Raw genomic sequence first — 24,900 nt, forward strand, 5'->3', positions numbered from 1 at the left:
GAGTTTGTAGCAAAACCAGTTGCTGTACCTCATTAGAGGCTCCCTTTGATCACGCATAAGCCTCATTGTGACTTCACAAGCTCTTCGGAAGAGACCTTCTGTTCCCATTGGACCCATTCCATTAACCATGTTGTGAGTGAGACGAAAAGGAACAATTTCCGGAACTTCAAAAGTTTCTCCCTTTACATTGATAAAAAATGGTATGCCCTAAGTATTTTAAGCATTATTAAAGTAAAGGGTAACATTTGCATTGTTTTTAGGTTTTTTACCCAACTTTGTCAGTCCTTCTCAGCTGTTAAAGTGAAGTTACAGTGAATAAAGGATACCAATGTCCAAATAACCCCTTTTTCCCTGGTTTAATACACTAATACAGGGTATAAAATTTTGTTCTAAATATATATTGCTCCTCTGTAGTCTCATGCAAAATGCTAGCTTTTATAAAATGCAAGTTAGTTTAAAAACAATCCTTTTTTTAATTAAGGGTTATGTAGGACAATTTAGGCTTATTAAAAAGAAAGCAGGAGAAATTAACAATATCTCTACCTCACTTATCAGAATTAAAAAGGGCGTATGTTCCACACTAAAAGCATCTTCTAACACAAACACCAAAACTCAAAATCCCACTCTGGCCGCAGTTTCTGCTGTTTGTTTTTACAGAACCATTGGAATTTCGGTGCTGAATTTGTGTGAGAAAAACAAAGAAACTCTTTACAGCAGCAGAATTCTGAATGTAGCAATTACAGCTTTGTTTGGAGGGTGGTAGTGGAGAGAGGAGAGTCACAAAATACAAAACACTCTAAAATTTGGGCTATTTCAGTGTATCCACATCAGCTCATCTGATATTGGCTAAATCAAAAAGCTGGCTTTCATTAATGCAGTATACAGAGCAATCACGTTCTCTTTACATATCCCAGACTGTTTTTTGGGTATAAATAAGAAACCAAGTGAGAGAGATAACACAACGGATACATTAAAGTAAAAAAAGTAGAAAAAACCCAGACAGTAGAAATTTATAACTTATATACACGTAAAATGAAAAGCAAGTTCATCAAGTGGCATTTCTCACCTTATTGAAAAGGCAGTTGAAATCCACATGCACACATTCACCAGTCAAAGAATCAAACAGGATGTTTTCACCATGACGGTCTCCTAGACCAAGTATGTAACCTACCATTGACATAACTGCAACAGAACGACAATAGGCTGACCTACTATTGTACCTGTGGAAATAAGAATCAGATATGCTTAAGTCACTTCCTTGAGTTATCTATCTTTATTCAGTAGTATCATTAACATTTAGTGAAATACACAAAGTAGATATTCTTGGGCTAGCCCAATCCCAGTCACTCACCATGAAGTAGGATCAGGAAATGTTCTAAGGAACCATTCATGAAAGAGAGGAGGATGACGAGGCAGAAGGACTTCTTTGAACATTTTCAGCTTTTCAGATAAAGGTGCTGACTTTGGAAGCATATGCTGACGCAATTCTTTTCCAGTCATATAGATCCCTGTAACAGGCCTCCTCAATTAGGCAGAAGAAATCCCCAAATATAAAGCCTTATACATACTATTACAATATGGTATTTCAGAGAAGATAAACATCTCCATAAAGTTGAAATAAATGAACAAATGGAAAATAACCCATAGAACATGTTGGGGGTGGTGTACTGGAAAGGAAACTAAAAAAATCATAATGGTAACTGCAAGAGAAGACCTAGCAAACAAGCCACCAGTTTTACCAGTCGCCATGGGGTGGAGTTGGGGGAACACACATACACAAAAAACCCCACTCTCACAACACTATTCATTATATTCAGCTAAGATGTTTGGAGTTCCAAACTCCCAGATGTCTGCATACATACAGATAATGTGTGAAATTCTCCCCCAAAATTTTATTGCCCTGACCAGAAAGTTGCTTTGTTAACAAGAAATTCAAAAGAAATCTGACCTTTTCTCTGGAAAGTTGCTGTACCCTTAACCTTGATTCAATTATAAATTAATTATCTCACACAAATGTAACAGAAATGAAAAACAACAGATGAAATCTAAAGAAAGAGTCCACAGTCTTTTCTATTATTCAGTGCTGCACATACATTCCCATGCTGCTGGCACTGCTGCTGAAATGATTTACATCATTGTATAAAAGGAAGTATTAAGATGATTATGTTATCAGTTCTCATAAGGAACTTGTTTATTGCAAGCACCAATTCTCTTCCATTTAAAAGTCTACCACACATATGAATAATAATATATTGCACATAGTTAAAAATACACGTGTCTGCATCTTCCTAGAATTTAGTCTGATCCTTGCTGTTTGTCTTATTTACTAATTAAGATACAACCCCTTTAAAAAAAATAAAATAAAATAAAATATCACTATAGTCTAATATATTTCCTTACCTTTCTCCTTATAAAGTTTTATCAGGATATTTCTTAAACCTGCAGTATTGTTCACCCATTCAATTATGCCACATTCATCATTTAATGGAATAACTGCATAGGTTCGAATATGGAGCTCTCGCCTACGTGACTCTGCATCTTTTCTTAAGCACTATTCACAAAAGAAAAATGAGATTAAACAGATAATGTAGATAGTATCAAAATGTATCAATAACATTAACAGTCCTACCTGCATCTATTTTCCAATCACATGATCTAGAGTTCAAAATTCTAAGCTTCACTGTCTGCAGTAGGTCAAATGCAAGCAAAAATGCTCATCTGTTCTCCAAAGTAAATTAAGAAAGAGAATTTTGCAATAAAGTAGTCAAACTGCATAACTTGTACATGGCTTAAATCCCCTAAAAACAGTATTTGAAGTAAGTGTTTTAGTGTTTCAGAGATGCTATCATTTGCTTTAACCTCATGGAAAACATGGTACCTTAACCTTAAGCATATTGCTGAGAAGCAAAATATAACTAAAATAAGAAGTATGGCAACACTTTTAGTATGAAAAGATGAATTAACCTATTTCTCATAAAAAATAGAAGAAAATCCTGAATAAGAAATATGAAGCATGACAGTAGAAAGTTTGCAGTTATTTATTTACTGTAAATAACCTTTTCTGTATATTTTTTCTGGAATAAGCAATTGTTTTGGTAAAATGTTATATTTTGTTATCGTTTTCACAAGTCCGTAAGAAGTTATACATTATCAATTGCTCTTGATTTCCACCGAAATAAGATATTTTGCAATGGTTGACTTTTCTTCGAGTAAGCTTTATCTCAAGGTAAGGTGGGTTTTTTTGTTAGATAGTTCAGCATTTTGTTCTGGTCAATAAGTATAATGCATCTGATTGTCTAACTCATCAAACCTTATTAATAAGGGAGTTGAATTCCATGAGCCGACAGTCTTTTCTTAGATCATCTTTTGGCTTACACATCATAATGTAAGATTTCCCATCTGAACCTTTTAAGGTGATCTTTTTCGGCTTTTGAAGTGAGGCAAGAATTTCCACCTAAGGAAAAAATTAAATTCTTTATTAACACCTGTATCAGATAAGACAAAACAAAGTGTCTAACTGTAATAAACCACTGCAACCAATCACGTTAGCACTTCCATGGTGCTGCAGCATATTAACCTCAGGCCAAAACTTTACCTAGGTACCAAGAGGCCATATCTGTCTCAGGGTGTTATGACAGAAGCCACTCAGTTTCCAAAAAAGTAATTATGAAGTTTCTTACTCCTTCATTTCTAGGGAACCAAGATATATTTGCAGCTACATTTGTTTAACATTACGTTTAAAATGAGGTGTCAACAGAGGCTTACCGTATCATCAAAGCCTGCAATGTAGGCCCAGCATCCAGGAAAAGGGTCATGGTTAGTATGCGTACCAGGAGCTGAAGGAAGAGTTGGTATCATTACAGATTGTAAGGGAATGAGAATTTCACTAAATGTGTGCTCTCCTACTAATCTCTTCAGTGTTTTGAAATGAATATTCATGCTTAATGTTGAGCTGTTTCCATCAACCTTGAAAAAAAATTGTTCAAAAGTTAACAATAAACACTTAAAATTTTACTGCTATTTCACATTAATGAATAGAATAGAATAAATAATGCTTCTGGCAATAAGAAAAATGGCAAATTACATTTCAAATTAAATGGGAGTGGTAAAAGTAAATATATCTGGCCTTTATTGCACATGTATTTTTCACTCTGAATGTAGATACAGAATAATGAAAGACATTACTTAGTTTTACCTTTATTATCAAGTTCACTTGTTCATGAAAACACAACCAGCCTTTTTTATTTTTATATATTTATATAAAATGTACATAAAATTTATATGTAAATATGTAATTTTTATATATAAATTTTATATAAAAATATATATGTTCCTATATAAAAATATATTTTATATTTATATTTTTCTGTGAAAGTTACTGGGCAAGAGTCATATACGCAAGCACAAAATAACATAAAGCCCATGTACCATTACGTACTGAAATATTTTACAGTGTGCTCAATTTAGAGCTATTTTCTACTTTTTTTAATATTTTTATTAAGTAAAAGAAAATATCTTTTACAAGTTAGTGTAGTTCCTGTTAAATTGCAGTAATGTAATGAATGGGATAATGAAAGCTATCAGAAGAATCTTTTGTATAACATTTTTGAATAATGCTATTACATGCATTAATTTGTTTATTTTTGCAAGTACCGGTTTGTTGCATAGTTCTAATAGCTTATCTGTAAGGCGCGTTGCATCTCCAATAAATTTTCCTAAAGATTCCTTCATGTGAATAGCTTTGTTTAGAATTTCCTTACATCTATTGACACGCGTAGGGTAAGAGGACTGAAAAGGAAAGAGGAAAGTTAAAATTCATCAAGCAGTCAAATAAATTAAAGAATTCTAACACCCTCCCCCCAGTGATTAATATATTCTTTTCTCTACTTATTGCTTGTCATATTTAATATCTGGAGAAGGATGTTCTCCAGCTGAAATTTGGTACCTGAACAAGTACTGAAACGGTATGGTTGGTGGGGGTGTGCGTGTGGGTTATTACTTTCTGACACCATTCTTGGGGGTCCCACAACATAAAGGCCAACATAAAGGCCAATATTCAAGAATATGTCAGTGTATCCTAAATGTTATTTCACCAGCCTTAAAGAAATAGTATGCACCATGCTTTCCAATTTGCTTTGGAATGACGTTACTACCAGGTAAGTATTAGGACTAAGTGGTATATCTATCTCATTTTAATCAAGGCACAGAGTTGATTATTTTATTATAAAACTGGAAATACTATTAGAATTACTAAAACCAACAAAATCTGATGTCCATAACTACCCAATTCATCAACTATTTGTTATTCACATTTCCTTTCTTAATACATCATACAAGTCAGGATGCATCTTAGCATTCTAATTTGAAACATTTAAACTGTAATATCTGAACTTTAGACTGTAATAAAATCTTCTGCAGAGATAGCATTGACACCCTGTTCCACAACACTGTATCACAGCGACTGAAACTCTCAATTCCTTACCATCTTAAAGTAAAATAAGTTACATTCACATTTTGCTCTGATGAAAACAGTTCTACAACCTTAATAAAGGTGTAGCTATACTTATCAAGGTACCTTGGACACAGCAGTCATCATCCACATGGCTTGCTGTGGATAGGCTAAAAACACTTTAGCAACAATCACCATCAGAACTGCAAAGACTTCATCATGAGAATGGCAGATTCGGGAGATTAACTGAGAAAAAGCTGTCAGAAACTGGTAAGGTGCCAGGTGATTTGTGTGCTCTGTAATCACCTTATTTATTTTAGCTAAATCATTTTTCATTTGAACACGTTCCGAACGACTAGCTGAAAAACACAAGAGGACAAGATTATGTTACTTTTTCCCCTCCATCGGAAATGTAAAGTCATTTAAATCAAGCCTAAAGAAATATATTTTGTTGGTCATTTTCATAAGCCAAAAAAACTCAAGGAAAAAGAAAAGCCCCTACTGTAAAGTTCTTTTTAACATAGCATACGATGACATAATACATATGCTATTTAACTAACCAGAATAACAGGAAATAAACAAGCACAGACAATAGGAACACAGAACAGACAATATCAGAAAATCTCTCCTTACACTCTTAAAATAAAACATCTACTACTCCTCTAAAGTGATGCAATGGCATAGAACAAAACAAAGACATTCCATGTATTTCCCCAGTAAAAGGATTCCAATGTTCTTTACCAAAAAGGAAATTAAATGAAGAAAGTCTTTACAAGGGATGAAATTAGCACATCTGCTCCTATCTCCACCCCTGCCCCTGGGGACCCAGCATGAGTAGCACATCAACAACACAGAAAGCAGCATCCAATGTGCCTGCAGCCAAATTCAGTTGATGTAAGTGTATAGAACCAGGTCAAGATCAAGGAGCCACAACTGTCTGCTTCACTTCAGACCTGCAGGCAATGTTCGCAATTTCCATTTGTACAAAAATCTCCCACCCAAAACGCATCTATGGTAGTAGTTTCACATGCCTTGATGCTGCCTACAGGATTTTTTCCCCCCTCATTTCAATTTCAGTAAAATTCCTTCAACAACTGGAACCAAGACAAATTGGAAAAAAGCCCCAAAGCCTAACGCTTTACTGTAGCGAGTGTATACAAGACCACTCATGAGGCAACTTAGGAGAGGTAACACGCAAGGATTTTCCCTAAATCTGTTTATCAACTTCAGTTACCTGAGGAACAATGCTATCTCATTATATATTTTTAAAAAAGTTCTGGAGGGTTTAATTAAAATAATTAATACTCTCCTACATATTAACATCCTGTAATTTAAAAGAATAATAGTACTTTCTTGTTTCCATATAATCTCAGGCAATAAATCTAAACAAAGAACTGTAAATATACTTTACTGCTCCTTCAATCATATATTCAGAAGTATGACACAGGAAGTGTGTACTGGGGAAAAATGTTCTACCTTTATCACATTCATATGCTTTTGCTCCGAAGTCCAGCCATAAAGATAGCATTCTTGGCATTGACTGATAGATGAACTGGTTTCCATACTGTAGAGACCTGTGATTACATGTTTAAAGCACAGCATGTTAATGATATATATTAGAAGCATTACAAATTTTACATCCTTAATTGTTTCACATTCCATTCTGGACTTTAGAAATTTATGTTCGGCATTTTAATGCATCTGCAACAACTGTAAGCTTACTAATATACAAAGCTTTTGTTTTAATTAATCAAAACTTCAGATGAAATAATTAACTCTCTTACCCAAGACAGACAACTGCTTAGTCAGAAGGCAGAAGTAAAATTAATTAGGTATGGAAAAAAAAAAAAGGAAGCATGCAGTATTTTGTTTTACAATACTTCATAAAAATTTGAGTCAGTCTGAATTGTTGAAAGGCAGTATATTCCTCTAAAATGATTTTCAGTATAATAGTAATCCTTCTACAGAAACTAAGCAAAGTTCCCCTAGGTTCTAACCTCCCAAAATGATGAACTATGTATCTAATCAGATCTCCTTGTTTTTCCATCTTATTGTCAGTTACCATTGGCATTAATTTATCATAGTATTTAGCAAGATAAAAATGTCCATCTTCCCATTCTGGCAAGAAAATTGTTACATCCTGCAACAAAATCAAAAAGAGATAGTTACTTTTGAGAGAATGCTAAATTTAAAACAAACAGATAATAAAAAATTCTCAAGAAACAACAATCTTGTATTAGTTACCTTCGTGCAAAGTACTTTTTTTTGCATGTATTAATTGTAACTTTGTAACTCCAAAAATTGTAATTTTTGTACAAAGTAGAAGTCTGTTCTTAAAATACCTTTTGGATTTGGGTACAGCAAGATAATTCAAGACAGGATGATGCAGGATTCCTCGACTAGGAAAGATTATATTTTCATTTAAGATATTATAATCAAGATCCTGATAAACTTAATACTGGGTTTCTTTTAGTTTTTTTGAAAAGTAAAACAGCAAGATGTTAACGGTTGGCCTCAATGGTCTTAAAGGTCCTTTCCAACATAAATGATTCTATGATTCTATGTTTTTCACATTTCTGTTTTCCTTCTAAATCATTATGTTTAAAAGAAAACAAAAAAATGGTGTGACAGATACTAGAAAATAAATAAGTGGCACATCCATTCTCTAATAACACTGTCTTATTTCCAGTGCCAATATTTAGACAGTAGAGAATTCTAAGCATTAGTATTTTAATATCATCCATCGAAATTTCGTTAAGTTTCCATTATTTCAACCTTCATTTCATTTGATACATCTGTTAGATTTTTCTCTAAATGACTGTTACAGAAGTATTTTAATATTAGTAAGATAGCAGTAAGTATTAACAGTGTATCAAATGCCAAAACTTGGATAGGAGACATAGTACTTTTAAGGACGCAGAGAAATCTGCATCTACTACTGGTTTAGCAGGCAATATTAATCAATGCCAAAACAGTATTTCACTAGCATAACAAGATGAAGCAGTGTAGTGCTGTTCAAGGAACGTGTGGACATGGCATTGTGGGACATGGTTTAATGGGCATGGTGATGTTTGTTGATAGTTGGACCTGATGATCTTACAGGTCTTTTCCAACCATAGTGATTCTGTGAAAAACCATACCAGTTACCACTTTTCCTAGTTCTTCAGAGATTGAAAGCATATTTAAAGCACAGTTGTAAGTCACTACCAGTGAGAGAAGTAACACTGAAGAGTAGCACAATGTGTCATCAAGTTATCTCACTGTCTATTTAAAGTAGCCCACATTGTAGTGAGGAATTCTAATTTGTGCATGCATAAGCAAAACATCATGTTCCTGTAATTTGGTTTTTTTAACTTTAGAAGAGTTATACTAGGTATTCTTAGCTCCCACTGTTGGGAACTGTAGAGACTTCCCTTTATTGACATACTATATTAAAGCTAATTCAAATAGTTAAATCTTTACAAGAAGAACTACTTTCCTCCTACACACTGTTACACCATTTAATCCCATCGATACTACCCTTGGCTGACATCATCATCAGCATAACGATAGTTTACTTAAGTGATATATTATTATTATTATTCAAAACTACTGTCTTGTTAACACTAGTATATCAAATTACCTTATACTTTTTCATAACTGCATTGCTTTCAAAGTTAGCAGTTTCTTCCATAAATCTGCCCACTAGCAGCATTGCCCGACCATGGATGAGCTGACTTTTGGTATTGCACGGTGCTTTATTTTCAGGGAAACATAACTCAACCCCCTTCTGGAGAACAATGAGTGCTTGATGAACCTCACCCTAAGGCAAAGAGGAAAACATTTCATATACTTTAAATGAGAGAAGTAAAACTTTCATCTCACAGTTGTTATTAAGGCAAAGCTATGTCCCTGACTGTATTCTAGACCATTTTGGCTGTGGTAACTGAATATTACCAACTTCAAATGCTTCTTATATTCCCTCGTTATCTCAGTGTTGTTGTCCCTTTAGGTTTACCACAATAACTGCTACTATGCTCACTGCCTACCTTTATTAGTTAAAAGGATACAGATTAAGGGAAGGTCTACTATTAAGATAATTTAAATCTGCCTGGGCTGCTTCGACAGAGGCAGATAATCCACCAGTTTCATACAAAGCTGCCAGAAAAGTCAATGGATACAAAAAGGACTGACTAGGGGTTGGAGGTAAAAACTTCCCATGGCTCAACTGCAATCAGGATGTGTCGATAGTCCCAGCTGACATACTTTGTTTTACATATACTGATTGTGTGCCTTTTTTTCTTGAAGAAAACTAAAAGATTATTTTCTTGCATTTAAGAAAGTAAGTTCCATTTTTATTTTCTTTACCTTGGACCAGAGCCACTTTGCTCTTTCTATATAAAGCTCTGAAAGTGTAGATTCCCCAGCATTCAGAAGAGCATTATACGCAGTCTGGTGATGACCAGCTTTTCTTGCAACTCTAGCACTCTGAAGCCAACACTGACCAACAAGCTCACTGTAATCCTGGCTGCAGAGATATTTTTGCAGAAAATGAATAATTTCAGTCATTAATGCTACTTTACAATCTGAAGTAAATATCACAATGTGTTGCAACATAAATAAAATTTCTCAGAAAGTTATATACTACAGACCGATCATTCAAAATTATTTGTAATATATCTATGTCACCTTTTTCCATTTAGGCCTGGAAACAAATACTCTTTCCCCCTCTTTCTCCCTTATCTTTCCTATAGACACCATTTTTCCCTTCTAGTTTGAAGGTACGTAATATTGGAGAGGACTGCTTTTGTCTACGATATAAATTTCCACAGAGTTTTATCTTCTCTCTTCTAATACGCATATGGAAAACCAGAATATTACTGAGAATACAAAATAGACAGACAAGAAATAGTCATGTTCTCACCTTTTACTGAGACTAAGCAAAGCCCTTCTCAGTGCTAAGATGGGTTCTTTTGCTCTGTAAGAGTTTTGGGTCATTTCGATACGAGCACACCAATTCAGGGACTCTCTACCGTGGTCACCATCTGGTTGGTGAAACATTGGTCCAATACTATGTTCCAACTCACACAGCATATGCAACCTGTTTTAGCAAAATAAAGGCATAAAATTGTTGAAAATTGGTTGCTGTTTGAGATCTATGCAATTTTTACACAGCTTTTGCCATTTTCTTTCTAAAAGCTGGCCATGTAAGTAATTTCAAATGGTAGGACTTATTTTAAAAGCAAAATGCAGCAAAACTAAATACATAAAATCAAGGATTTGTAAACTGATTAGTTATTTTCTCCCTATTCCTTTACCAAGCTGCTGAATGCAGAGACAATGAAGATCACTTGGAGAGGAAGTCAATCTTTAGAAAGAGTATTTCTATTAATTGCTTTTAGCAATAATTCTTCAAAAAGTCTGACATTTTCAACAAATAGTTTTAGAGGCAATATAATATCTGTTACTTAAACACCTCCTTTACAATAAAGATAGTCCATGTATTTGAAAATACCATTATTATTAGCTGTCACTGTAAAGCTACAAAGTTGAGAGCTTGTAAACGCCTAAGTTCTCATTGGCAGAGTCTAAGTGTAGTGGGTATATCTGACAGAGAAACAGTGACTGAAGGCTTCCGAGTAGCCCAGATCAATAGCTAAATCTAAGTATTTTGAAACACTTCTTCCTCAATACTCAAACTCCATTTCCTCAATAAAATAACACTGAAAAAATTACCAAAGCAGAATAGAATTAAAAAGTAATTAAGAAATATATACTTCAACTGGCTAGTTTCATGAAGTATCTTGCCATAAGGATGCATTTACAGTGCAGAGGAAGTATTAAGCCTTTTTCATTAAAAAAGGCTACTCACTTGCCAACTTCAAAATGTATTCAGAAAGAAAAAGGGATGGGGTTTCAATTTCTACCGCTTTTTGTTGACAAAAGAAAGGAGTGCTTTTAGGCCATCATACAGACCAAAAGCAATGCTCTTCAAGTTAACGGAGTTAAGTTAATGGAGTTCTGGCCTATATGTACTGCTTTAAGCATGGAATTAAATGGTTCATTTTATTACCTGATGTTTACATAAACTTGCTTGCTGATTTTGAAAGACTATACCCAACAGTTTTATTGTGAATATTTTTCATGGGGGATAAACATAAAAAAGAAAAAAAAAAAGAAGAAGAAAAAAAAAAAGATGTGACAGAAAATGCACATCAGTACCATTTATTGAGGAAATGGAAAATCCTTGCTGCTGCATACTTGATTATGTGATTTCTGGATTTGAAAATAGTGACATGAAAATCAGAAACCTGATAATGTGTTCGTATCCTCGCTGATACGATCCTCTTTCAAAGCTTGCTGCTGAAAGGGGTACAATCTGTTCTGCTCGAACAACCTTGAGTGTTTCATAAAAAGCTGACTCATTTTTCTTCTTGGCTGATAATAACAAATGTCCTAGTCTGACACTCCAAGTAGTGGACTTCACATCTTTGGGGAGGAAAAAAAAGCCTCTCAAACTGTTTCTTTAAGCAGCTAATTGATCCGAACATGCTAATTTGTCTTAACATACTACTGGAAAAATAAGATTTTCTCAGAACTAATTAACTGAATTTTAGAAATGCTGTATAATTCCACCCCACAATCCACACCCCCACCCCCAACAAACCCAGAAGAAATTTGGCTTTATAGTTGCTTGAAAGTTATACTCAAAGACTATACAGTTTACAATCAAATACATTTACAAGACTAAAAAATGACAATAGCTGCCCCTTGATTCAAGGTGATTAGACTAAAACATGCACTGGTTCAGTAATGCAAGGAAGTATTCATATTTTGATATCACGGTAACTTACCTGAAGCCAAATAATTTTCCAGTAAATCCCATCGTGACAGTTTCCAGGCTGCTTCCACTCTGTAAGTGTTCAATTCAGAAATCCATTCAGACCTATTAAAAGAAAATGAAGGCAATAAAAGCTTGTGCTGAACTCAGTTTTTTCCCTTTACCCCCTCAGTATGTTAGTTCTACATTATCATTATATTAGCAAATATTCTTTATGTAAAACTTCTCTTACTTGAAAAGAAGCAAGGTAAGCTTGCTTCTAAAAAAAAAAAAGTAAAAGCGAAAGGATATGCATCGATAAAAAAGAATAGCTGTACAACACGATCCCACAAATTCAATTTCCAAGTATCGTATTTAACTTTTATGGCACATTTTAAAAATTAGCATGTGCCAATCCATTTATCCTATTAGGCTACAGAATAGCTATGGAACAAGTAACATGCAAGATAATGAATGAAAGATTCTGTTTAACAAATTAAAGCACATCTCAACACTGTACACAGTGCAGTCAAGGAGTACTAACATTTCAGGAAGTCTTGGTATTAATTTATAGACAAAGCACTTAAAGTTTTCTAGCTTCACATTGCTAATTGGATATGCTTGATAAGCATCAAATGCTTGATAATGTGCAAAAATGGCTACTGAGACATAGGTGTAACACAAGAGCTTCATATTACTCAAATAAACATTGTATCAGACACTTAATAGTACCTGTTCGCAAGCACTCCATTGACCTGAGTAATTACAGTAGATAACTGACCGAGGCCTAACATGGACTTCACTACACCATGGTAATGAATAATCTAGAAATAGAGAAACAAAAAAACCACAACACAAGAAATGAAAAAACCCACACACGTACATTCATGAAATTCATGACAGTCTGAAGGAGGAAATATGACCATTTGGATGCTTTTTATAATATGAAAAGGCATAACCAATTGCACCACAAGCTAAATGAACATGCAAAATTTAAAATAAAATAAAAATTTAAAAAGACCAAGTACAATTACCAAAGAACTTAAATCACCATAGGCAATTTTTGAAATGCGCTTCACCACAAATGTAATTTGATGTTCATTTATTAATACCCATATCAGAGCTGTGAATAAAAGTTTGATTTAAAGAAATGAACAACAGATGGAAGAAGTCACAGGAAAGAAATAACCCCAAAACCCAAAGCAATTTCATGCTTGATAAAAATGTTTTCCATACTCTGGGAATGAAGTAGGGCCATCAAAACACTCTGTTTACTATGTCTGTTATCAGCTGTGCTAGATAACCTCTGTTTCATAGGGAAGTGCAAGAAACCATAGGCATATCCTAGCCTGGGAAACTTTTTACCAATTTCCATTAGAAAAGTATTTCAAATATAGTAAGGGTAATACATGTCTTCAACTTTCTTTTTGCATTTATCATCACATCTCTGGATATTCACTTTGGGCAAATGAAAAGCATGATGGTTTTCCAGTACTGCTCAGCTTTACAGTACTTTATACTTCTATGTTCCAAATAAAGGAAGGGAAAGGGGAATAGAAGATGAATAATTATAAGTTTTCTTAAATAATTTTCCAATTGCTCTTATATTATGAAGATTTTCCCTGAAGATTATTACGAAGATTCCCAATAATCAAAAATATTAAGTCAGAATTACTTTGAATAAAACCTGTGGTAATTTGCTTTAATAGTTCTCTTGGCATGTACCAGCACTAATTGATACTTAAGCAATCTAATTCCAGGCCTTCCCAAGCAAAGGCTGAACTTGAACTGGTAAGCTGTCCTAGCAAACACCTGGGCATAAGCATCCAACTGTTAACTCAAGCCTGCAAATTACAGTATAAACCCAGTAAAAGATTTGTTTCAGTTCACAAGACACTTCCAATAGTGATAGTTATTCAGCAACTGCCACAGTAAACTCTTACGTTCCCATTTTATTAAATATTCTGAAGTGGTATTTTTGGCTTAGTGCTGTGTTAGTTAAGAAGATTAAAAAAATAATAATTTTATATATTAAAAAAAAAAAAAAAAGAATTTGTCTTCTATTTACCTGGTCAGGTTCCAGTTGGATAGCCCTATCATAACAGGCTGTCGCATCTCTTAACAAGCCAATACTTTCATGTTCAAGGATTTGTTCTTTGAGAGATGGTTCTGCTTTCCGAATTGCACTCACCCCAGCTACTCCATCTGGCTCATGCATAGCAGCATACAATTTCTTTATTCAAACAGAATTGGAAATGGACATTAAAAACAACTCTGAGACAACAAGAAGATATTTTATATATAACACGCTCAGAATCACGCATCTTCTTGAAAATGGGAGAACAAACTACTCTGTAGGACTTCTTGGCATTAATCTTTCATGGAAAATGTCAGTTTTGCTGGGCTACTTCCAAATTTGAGCCCTACTTTTGTTTAGCATACTCTAATACTAATGATCTCATACTATAGAAAGAACAAGAAAGTATAACACATCAAGTTACCTGAAACAAACCGTATAAAGGGCGAAATAAATATCCTATTATTACATGATAAAGTTGTATAATATGAAGCTGCAGATGACTTAAGGTGGAAAAGCAACATACTAAGTTTTTCAAATTTAAAACATCGCTGAGGACATTTCAAACCATAAGGACCCACAAACAGGCTCATCCCACACGTTAAAATACTTCTTGAAAATAATTTAAATGGTTTTCAACACCCCTAGCATTAGCTCTTTCTCTACTTTAGAATAAGCCACTTAGCTTTCCTTCAAATGTGTTTTGGCTTTGTTTTGTTTTGTTATTATAGTTGGCTGTGTTTTCTCTGACAAAAGGCACAGAGTTAACTAAAAGCAATAAATGCTATACATTCAACAAAAACACATTTAACTATTTTCAGGATTTTACAATCTTCTATTATACAGTAGAAAGCTACTCCTTCCTTTTGATCTAAGAAGCATGCCAAGCAAGGGGAAGTACTAAATATTGCTGACAGACAACTAAACACTTGTCTCCAATGGCAAGAGCCTGACTACATCTTTTCTTCTTCCCATCTCAAAGAAGAATTTGACAAAGCTTTACTCATCTATGTCTATTTTAAAATAAAACAAACAAAAAGAACTTCAGAACCTGAAGAAATCCAAGATGCTCCTGAATATTTTGTTTCTTCTCTGTGATGAATGATTCAAAGTGCATCACAGCCCTCGTGTAAGCCTTAGAGCGAAAGGAAGCCACAGCTAGTGTATCCTGAGGTATGAGGTCTAGAAAACGTGTCACATTTTGATATTCTCCATAGTCCTCACTTGATGCTATAGAAAAAAAAACATTTGAAAAAGTCTGTCCATTGAGGTTTCATTTATAAGAATTGCATTATGCATCAAAATTCAGTTAATTAATTTCACAATTTAGTGAGATACCCTGATTAATTTAAGAACATATTTTTCTCTTGTCAACAATAATTTAAAACACCTGTTGAACTTTCTACATCTCACAAGACAGTACAGAGTATGTTAAAGCGAACCTTTAGAAAACTACCAAGAAATTAACATTCCATTTTTTTATTTTGAATCTGTATTTCTTAAAATAGGCATTCAAAAGAATGGATTTGGGGGGGTGGGGTGGAAATCACAATATGATAGTAAGAAATCATAATGCAGACTAACATATTATAATGATATTGCACTCCTAAATGGTCGTAATGTGAAGTGGCAAATCTAAATGCTTATTTCAAGAATGTAAATATCACTTTAAATAAAATAAGCATCACTTACTTTTTAGATCACCTCTGTCTTTGCTAGACTTGCTAGTATTTTTCTCAGCAATAAGCATTTGAAACTTATGTCTAGCCCACTGAGTTAGATGATCAAGCATGGAGAACACCGTCTGTGTGCTCAGCTGACTTAGATCAGATGCACTGTCTTCAAGTCTCCTAGTAGACTGGTCATCGTGTTTCAGAACAGCCATAATCTCCACATAAACCTACACAAACGTTAGTATGATAAAAGACAGAAGTGCCATACAGGCATCAAAATAGCAGGAAACAGCAATTAACACAAAAATCAAACTAAAATACTAGATATATTAATTGCACATTTTAATCATTTTGGGCTTATTTGCAAGCTCTATTTGTCCCATGATCTTAAGAGGAAGAAACAGCAAACCAAGTAGCAGCTGTTATCAGGAGATTCCATACAGGGAGAACGCCTGTGAAAAGCAAACCCTTGGATTCAGAATAAACATCACGATTACTGGAATGTTACGTTTCAAGATAGAATGAATGCTACTGCACTCCTGCTGCAAATACAAAACTTCAAGGTTTGATAAGAGTCAAGTTACCTACTGGCTACCAGATCACAGATCTACTTTTTGCTTATATTTAAGTAAATACCATGCTGAAAGACCCACTTCCTGTTTGTTTTAGTCAACAGAATATGAATTAACACACATAACAGATGCTTACTGTGGATGCACTTGTTCACACAAGAAAAATCATCACACACCTCTACACACCCACAGTATCTAAACACAGATATCTTAGCTGTGAAATTTCAAATTAATAGAACGTAAGTTATATTTTTCAGTCTCTTCAACTTCAAGCAGACTGCAAGATTCTTTTCTCTCCTATCCTTGCTTTGTTATGAGACATCTATGAATCCTGTTCTGCATGAATCTGGTAGCTAAGTAGTTTTTCCACTTAAATTGTAAGTGTATGCAAGTGAGAGAAAAAATTATGGGTCTGAATTCTTGGAAGTATACAAGTTGAATTTATTCCTTGTTTGTGTTGCACTCTCTTCCTCTTTGTACCACTCCAGCTCTTGATGTTACTGCAGTCATCATTACCTGCATAATATCTCATCCTATACCCTACTGAAGAAATAGATGGGAATCCACAGAAAAGCAGTTCAACACAAACTTGTATGAGTATATTCAAAACCCTGGCAGAAAATTTACATTATTAATACAGGAAAAGGAGTTTAACACCTAAACAATCTGTTTATGTAGGTCTACAGTAATTCTGAAGAGCGGAACAGCTCTGAGGGAGAACAGCTCTTGAACATTCCTATGAAGAACACTACCTTCTTATACATCTCACCTCTTGTTGATCCTCTTGACTGCATCCCAACAAAACATAGACAAGGATGTGTGGAAGCAGATAAATTGTTACTTTATAGTCGTTCTTCATCATAATACTGCAGCAATCAAAAACTTTTCTGGCAAGATCATGTCGCACCTATAAACAAAAATTATTTTTTCCAGGAAAAGCATCATTACAAAAGTGCAAATGCCTGAACAATTGATAGGCTTCTTTTTGTTGACAAATACAAATTCTATTCCATCAAATAATTTTAAGATACTTGCCTCCTACAGAAGTTTTATAAGACTTAAACCTGCAACAGCAATGCCAGATGGCAGCTGCTATTACATGTATCAACTGCTGATACTACAAAAAGAGAGGCAAGCATTCTTACATGCTTCACTTTTCCATGTTTTCTCCACCCTTGTGAACTTGCACTGGCCATAGAAAAAACCCTAAGGCCAAGAGTCTACTACTGCACTCAGTCTCTCTTCTGCCCCCCTTAAAAGCCTGCAAAAATTAGGATGTTATGAAGACATTCAATTCCTCTCTGTCTGAAATAGAGGACAGTGTAGCTACTGAGCTATGGTGATTAAATTAACTTCTTGAAGTGGTTGATTTAGAAGTGAAATTTTCAGTGGGTCACTTACATGTTGGAAAGAGGAAAGGAAAGGAAGAAAGAGACAAATACTTTTTATATGCTGGGACTGCAGAGCTATGGGGAAATGAAAGAAATCCTTCAGAAACTGAGAAGGTGAATTTGAGGTTTTCCAGAAGAAGCTGTGAGTGCCTTCAGCTATACAAGAGTCTCTGGACAAGCGCAAACTTCCTAGACTTTTGGCTTTGACACTACCTGTCAAGCCTAGCCAAGAAGCAATAATGCTGGGGAAGGGAAAGTGCAAGAAGTCTTTAGGTATGTGCTTTAACAGGCCTATAGAGAATAGGCATATTCCCCCATCCATCCCTGACTTTCAAAAACCAAGATGTAGTTCAAGAACTGTATTGTATATACCAATAGAGAGAGCAGTTTTATTCTCTTACCTTTGTTATAAGATAACCTGCCCAAGTTGCTGACCATTCTGCAAAATTATCACCTAATTTGCTTAAGTAAATTGGCTTCTTCATCTTAGACCAATTTACAGCCTTTTGATAACTCTTGTACCTGTAATTTTAAAATATCCATTCAAAATAACTAACTTTTTTATTTAATATAATAATTTTAAAAAGCACATCATGAATTATGAAGTTCCCTAACCGGAATCATATTAGGTTTCATCTTCTGAATCTTTTAAAAAACAATTAAGAAAATACTTGCATTAGTCAACATACTTTATTCTAGAGTTTCTTAAAACGAAACATGAAATACAAACAACCTAACATGTTACCACAATTTTTAAGTATAGCTCAAAGTGCTGTTGAAATCAGTTTGAGTACTATGTTTTTGACAGGAAAAACCCAAAACATACATGAAAGCCAATAAATGCCAAAAAGACTGTTTTCTAAACAAGGCAAAACTTACAACAGATGAACATGATGGTCTTCATGAGGAAACAGAAAGGAAACATTGTTGATTATTTCAAATTAAGGTGCATACATAATTTGAAGGGGTTTTAACATTATTTTTATCATTAATTCAACAAAATAAAAAGTCAAATTAAAATCCAATGAGTTCTTCCTACTTCTATAAAGGGTAGCAGTAAAGGAATATTAATGGATTTGAGTACAAACTCAAATGCTAGTGAGAATTTGTATAGAGGAAAGAAAACAGAAATAAAAGCTTCAAAACATCATATAAGAAAGACAATGCTCTAGGGACAAACAGGCAGATCTGGACAAAGTATGAGCTCAGAATTTTGGTCTTTTGATTTACAGAGAATTACATTCAAGGAAGTGCTAATTCAGCTTTTACGTAGAAAGACCTTATTTGAATTTTGTATATACATGTATCACTCTTCACAGAAGAGTAACAATCACTAAACCAAATTAAGTTATTGCTAGACTGGAGAAAAAAAAAGTTTTTAAAGCTGTTATAAACTAAAATTGCTTAAGTTGTCATATACCGTGTATTTAAGTGAGGTTCCAAGATCTCCTGCACATGCTCAGGAAACCTCCTCCAAAGCCTGGAGCCTGGGCAGTCGGTGTTTGTTTCTCTACAGTCATAGATAGACAATAACTCCTGAAAAGACATGGCTTACATGACCAAGTTAGCACCAAAAATATTTCATGACCACAATAGTAATAAAAACTGGTGTATATACAGAAGTAGTGAGACAGAAGTTACAAAATGTTTAATTCAGAAATTATAACCGCAAAACTTTCATCCAACATTGTTAATCCCCTATTACTAGGCAGTGTTGATTTCAATTAACTATTGATTCCCCAGATTTGCCAGTTGGTGTTTGGACCACGTTATCGTGTATTCTTCACACCTGCCAATAAACCAGGACTAGAAGTTAGTCTGATTCCTCCTTGTGCATAAGCTAATGAAATTCTCTTATTACGCTGACTACATAGGGCCACTTATTTTCTCCTGGAGCAAAAAATTGTCCTGAAGTTTTCACAAAGATATTAAATAACAACAACTAAGTTGGCAAACCAGCACAAAAGACTAGTGTCTGAAAATAAGGGTAAGCTCACTTTCAGTTGCTTCTTAAAAGTGTAAGCAGAAACCCTCTTAGGAATACTTACTGCTTTTCATTTCTGCCTATGGAACCTGCACCATTTCTAAGTCAGTCTCAGGATTACTCCTTGAATCACTAGTTAGTTACCTCTGAAACATCAGATCTCTCCTAAAATATTGTGACCCATAAGCAAACACATCTTTGTTTATTTGACAATTCCCCAGAATTCTAAGTGAGCACTGAGGAGTTTAAAAAACAAATAAATAAAAAAAATCACTATCCTGAATAACCTTCTACCTTGTAATTTAAAGCTGTATAGGATGAAGTTTCAAATACTTAAACGTGTACTTCAAAATCTACATTTATATTGCATAATTCTATGTTCAGTGTGATAGGAAATAATTTGTGAAGAAAAAAAATAGAATCTAACCATGTATCTTACCTGAATTGCATACGCTGCAGAATCCTGAGCACGAACATTATCAGCATAAGCAAGGAATGCTCTGGTCAATTCCATTAATAACCCATAGGCAAAATTTGGATCCTCCACACCAGCCTCAATCACAAACAGAACACCAGTTCCATTAAAACAAACAGTAATAGCTGTATCTTTAATCTCAAAGTGATCACTCTGAAGCCTGACTCTAAACTGTTTTAGATGAGAAAGCAAGTATAGATTTTCAAAGGGTCTAAAGATAAGAGGTTCTCTACTCCCAAGTACTTCTAAAAAACTAATGCTAAACAAAACACTACAGCAACACTTCTTACCACAAATGTAAAATTTTTTCCTTGAGTTTCACTTGTTGAAAAATCCAGCCTGCCAGGATCTATGGCTCCCAGTTCTCCTAAACATTCTCCACAAAGTAGTCGGGCATGAGAATTTGCATCCTGGCAGCCGATTAGAAGTACAGTTACCAACTGGGAGATGACTGGCTCCACAGTTTCACTGTCTGTTACATACTTTATCAATTTTTCCTAGGAAGTTGAAAAATAAAGATGAGTTATTCTACAACCATGTTTATGGTAAATATTCTCAGAAATTTTCCATCTGTAACTCAGTCTTACTTTGTATTTCATTTACCCATGACTTCAGGTTAGTAATTCACATGATGTCATTTTGTAACTATAGCCTGATTGCTTTAAATGGCTTGTTACCCTAGGAAGGACTAAACAAATGAGTAAGAATGAGGGATTTGGGCCTCAATTAATAATGCTGTCATGGCCAATCTTGTATTTCATTATCATACACCTCTCTACTAACTTCATTTTCTTTCCTTATCTTACCAAGAATCTCTCTTCGTTTCTACAACAATCTTTTACACTTATCTGTTCCTTTTCTTCATGTGTTCTGATACTTCCTCTCAATTTCTTTCATGCAGCTGTTGTCATACCTTCTGGTTTTGCTGCCATTGGTATCCTTATTATTTCCCATTTGTTGGTCATTTCTTCACTCTCAGTCCCTACAAAGCCCAGGGTTTCAAGTCCTTTAATCAATGTCCATGATTTTAATTGGATTTCCTTTCTCTTTCACTGTGGTCCAGCTTTTATTCCTCAGTTCCACATTTAGTCCAAATACAGAAAAAAATTTTCTCTTAATAATGTGAAGATGTTTGCTGTTGTTATGTTTAATGAAAACTGAAACCATAGCCAACATTAACAGAGCAAATAGTTCTACAGGCTGTGGAACTCGTTAAATTTAATTTGCCTCAATTGTTTTGCTAGACTTCTAACTAAGGAAGACATGGTGAGATTTTGCTGATCTGAGCTGCAAGAATTACTGATTGGCCAGGAATATACACACTGATTGTTTGTTGGTTTAGCTAGGATTTTTTTTTTTTTTAATTTCTGACTGAAGAGTGTCCCACAATTTTACTGCTACTAAGAAGACAGGTTTGTTTTTTTTTTAAATTTTAATAGGTCACATACACTCCTCTAGGCCAATAACCACACAGATTTGTAAAGAAACTTGTACATGGCTATAAAATTTGTTTGACTATGATCAATGGATTCAAATTTTTGAGGGTGGAAGGCAAAGAAGGAAGAGGAAAAAAAAAAAAAATCAAAGGTGTAAGGTGGTCACATTTATCTTAATTTTTTCAGATATTACACCCACACACAAAAAATGCTGGCTTTAATGTATTAGTCCCCTGATGCAAAAGCCGTACGTGTTCTAACAGAGAACAAACCCAAACAATAGATTGCTGAAATGGACTTAGATACATCTTTCCTCAGAGTTGAAAAAGATAAGAAATATACCACTAGCCTTTCTGAATAAGCATCACACAGATTAGGAGGATTTGAGAGTCCTCTTACAAGGAGACACGATGGAAAAAGAATCCCTTCTCGCCATTATATTAAGAAACGGCTAGCTTAATAAATTGAGGAGAGTAACACAGTTCATGTGAACACCCAGTAACAGTAAGGAGTTTTTGATTGTTGGTCCAGATGCTACTTTGATTTATTTTTAGTTCTACTGAAAGAAGGTTTTCTATACCTGATTTCTATATAATGTTTCTTTCAGGCTGGTAAGTGCATGAATACGAACATCCACATTCTCATGCTGAATAGCTCTCATAGACAGCTGCAGCGTTGTCTGCAAGTCAGTGCTTTTGGAGGATTCCTGAACAAGACATGACATAAGAAGTTCAAGTTAAATCTAACAGGAACACGGTTAAGCAGCATCTCAAAGAACACAAGTGAGAACACATCCAAACAATTACCTTTCCTCCTACATTCTCACCTATACCCACATACCACTGTATTCCTGTCTATTTTTAAAATGTTTTCCTCAAAAAGGTGCTATATTTACACTTTTGTGTAAATATAATGGCAGTGTAAATAAAAATGATTAAATCGGAAGAACATGCTTTGAGCGCCTCATTATCTAAAATCAAATTAATTTTTACTTTTTTTACCTCATTCCCACCAAATAATTGCTACTTCCCACCTATTACCTAATCATTCTGAGGGCAAGCAAAAGAAATGGACCATAGAGTACTCCTAAAAATAGACAAAAACTTTGTTACCTTTAAAGAGAATACAGAAGAGGGATCAAATTAAAAGTAGCTTCTCCTGTAACACATTCATTGCCGTAGTTATTACTGCTGACTTTTAATCTTAGACTATCTTTAGTCTCAAAAAGATGAAAAGTCAGTGTTCAGAAGATGCTACAGAAACAAGCATGTTAAACGTGAGCATATTTCACTCCTAAAGAAGAATCAGAACCTGCTTCAAAGTATTCCCACGGTACACAAATTCTGTTTTGTTGTGGAGGCAGATAAATACTATTTCCGCTTAACAATAAACTTTACATGTTTTCCTCACTTGTAATGAATTTATTTGATGCATTAAAAATAAATAAATAAATAAATAAAAGCAGCTATACCTTTCTGTACTCCTGAAGGACAACTTGAATTTCTTTTAGTTCTGGAAGGTCAGGCAGAAAATATATTTCATGCAAAAAGTCTCGTACTGCATCCCTAACAGTTACAGAAAAAAAAATAATTGCAAAGAATATAGCAAGCATTAGTTGAATCAGAAAAATCTTAAAAACCCATCAAAAGAAAGAAGTGAAATGCAATGATTGGAAGAACAAAGGCTTGAAAAGCAGGAAAAAAGTAAATTCCATTAATTTTTTTATCTAATTAAGTATACGTATTAAGCAATTTATTTCTCTTATTACTCAACTAAACCACAGGTATTTCTCCTCTATACTTCAAATTACTTTCTCTTTAAAGACAGTTCTTTCCAAAGCTTTCAAAGTTGTCATTCCCCTCTACCAGGTTTGGCTCTCCTTATTTTGTACACTGGCGAAAGGGTGAGAATAATCCCATTCGATGTGAATCCAGTTCCAGTTTTTCTCATAAGAAAAGAAAACACACAACCAAAAAAAGAATTCTGTGTTCCTAACATGTTCCTTTCAATTTTGCTACTATGGGCTTCTAAGAAGAGCCTTATTATTCCTAGTGTCACCTTTTATTTTGAATACTATTGGTATGATACAGTGCAAGAAAAATGAAAATCCAACAAAAGTAATCAAGATATAAGCTATCACCATTCCTAAAAAAAGTCATAAATTTAAGCTATAAAACATAAAATGAAAATGAATTAAGACTCAAAATTGTCTTCAAAAAGGTTGTCACAAAAATTTAAGTCTTTTTATTAGACTTTGATTTTATTTTCAGTTGGTGTGACCACTTGTGAAGAGGATGTATGAAATCTTACTCAACATTAAATTTTGTGCACTTCATAATTATAACTCTAATTATTGAAAGAAACAAAGAACTCATTTCCTCCCTATTTCCAACTCCATACACTTCTCTCTAGCTTAGAGCAAATGTTAGCAACCATTGTTATTCTGTTTGTGTGCCTTGTAGAGGGAAGTAATTTTCTGTACTAGTAGAGAAAACACAGAAATCTGAAAACCTGGTAGGGGGAGGTGTCTGAATGGGTTGTAACTTGGCCAGAGCATCATATACTTTTATAAGGACAATGTAAAAACACCTTTTCAGGTGAGGCTATCACTTGTCAAATTTCAAAATATCACTGCAATTTAGAGAAGTGGGACTTTTATAGAACAACATACTATTTTACAGAAAAACAAGTTTTCTCATCTCAGTGCTGGCCAACTTTAATTTAGGGTTATCCCCATTCCTACTACAGGATTTAATCCACATAACTGAAAATATTTTGTACGGTACCTGTTCTCAACTATGAGAAAGTAAAATACTGCTGTAGTTTCCTTTGGTTGGATATGTATGAGGGGCAATAACGCTACTATCACATGACTAAGCAAAGAGCCAAGGTATGCATGGTCCAGACTTCGAACAAAACAATCCCAGGCTCTAAACAAGAAAAGACAATAGTAATCAATTATTATTCCATGCATAAAGACACTTTAGGTGAGTCATAAGAAGCATTTTAAATTATTTCAGCTCTATGGTTTAGATTATTGTCTA

At 34.3% G+C, this 24,900-nt stretch overlaps 1 protein-coding gene across 1 annotated transcript in view; it reads right to left on the reverse strand.

The window, feature by feature from the left end:
• ATR (ATR serine/threonine kinase) overlaps positions 1-24,900 on the reverse strand; it is a 42,201-nt gene that overhangs the window by 2,256 nt on the left and 15,045 nt on the right. Inside the window, exons 19-45 of the mRNA XM_059822356.1 lie at positions 24,643-24,786; positions 23,328-23,421; positions 22,437-22,562; positions 20,711-20,917; positions 20,385-20,498; positions 19,382-19,497; positions 18,363-18,483; positions 17,340-17,477; positions 16,018-16,225; positions 15,377-15,555; positions 14,317-14,481; positions 12,981-13,072; positions 12,283-12,374; positions 11,740-11,917; positions 10,353-10,529; positions 9,797-9,956; positions 9,072-9,251; positions 7,447-7,589; positions 6,926-7,023; positions 5,576-5,808; positions 4,654-4,788; positions 3,766-3,966; positions 3,311-3,454; positions 2,401-2,551; positions 1,352-1,508; positions 1,067-1,220; positions 29-180 (exon numbers count right to left, since the gene is read on the reverse strand). Of these exons, the coding sequence (XP_059678339.1) occupies positions 29-180; positions 1,067-1,220; positions 1,352-1,508; positions 2,401-2,551; positions 3,311-3,454; positions 3,766-3,966; positions 4,654-4,788; positions 5,576-5,808; positions 6,926-7,023; positions 7,447-7,589; positions 9,072-9,251; positions 9,797-9,956; positions 10,353-10,529; positions 11,740-11,917; positions 12,283-12,374; positions 12,981-13,072; positions 14,317-14,481; positions 15,377-15,555; positions 16,018-16,225; positions 17,340-17,477; positions 18,363-18,483; positions 19,382-19,497; positions 20,385-20,498; positions 20,711-20,917; positions 22,437-22,562; positions 23,328-23,421; positions 24,643-24,786 (4,059 nt within the window). The remainder of the gene's footprint in view (positions 1-28; positions 181-1,066; positions 1,221-1,351; positions 1,509-2,400; positions 2,552-3,310; positions 3,455-3,765; positions 3,967-4,653; positions 4,789-5,575; positions 5,809-6,925; positions 7,024-7,446; positions 7,590-9,071; positions 9,252-9,796; positions 9,957-10,352; positions 10,530-11,739; positions 11,918-12,282; positions 12,375-12,980; positions 13,073-14,316; positions 14,482-15,376; positions 15,556-16,017; positions 16,226-17,339; positions 17,478-18,362; positions 18,484-19,381; positions 19,498-20,384; positions 20,499-20,710; positions 20,918-22,436; positions 22,563-23,327; positions 23,422-24,642; positions 24,787-24,900) is intronic.

The sequence above is a fragment of the Gavia stellata genome, chromosome 11 (assembly GCF_030936135.1).
Source record: "Gavia stellata isolate bGavSte3 chromosome 11, bGavSte3.hap2, whole genome shotgun sequence".
Classification (NCBI taxonomy): Eukaryota; Metazoa; Chordata; class Aves; order Gaviiformes; family Gaviidae; genus Gavia; species Gavia stellata.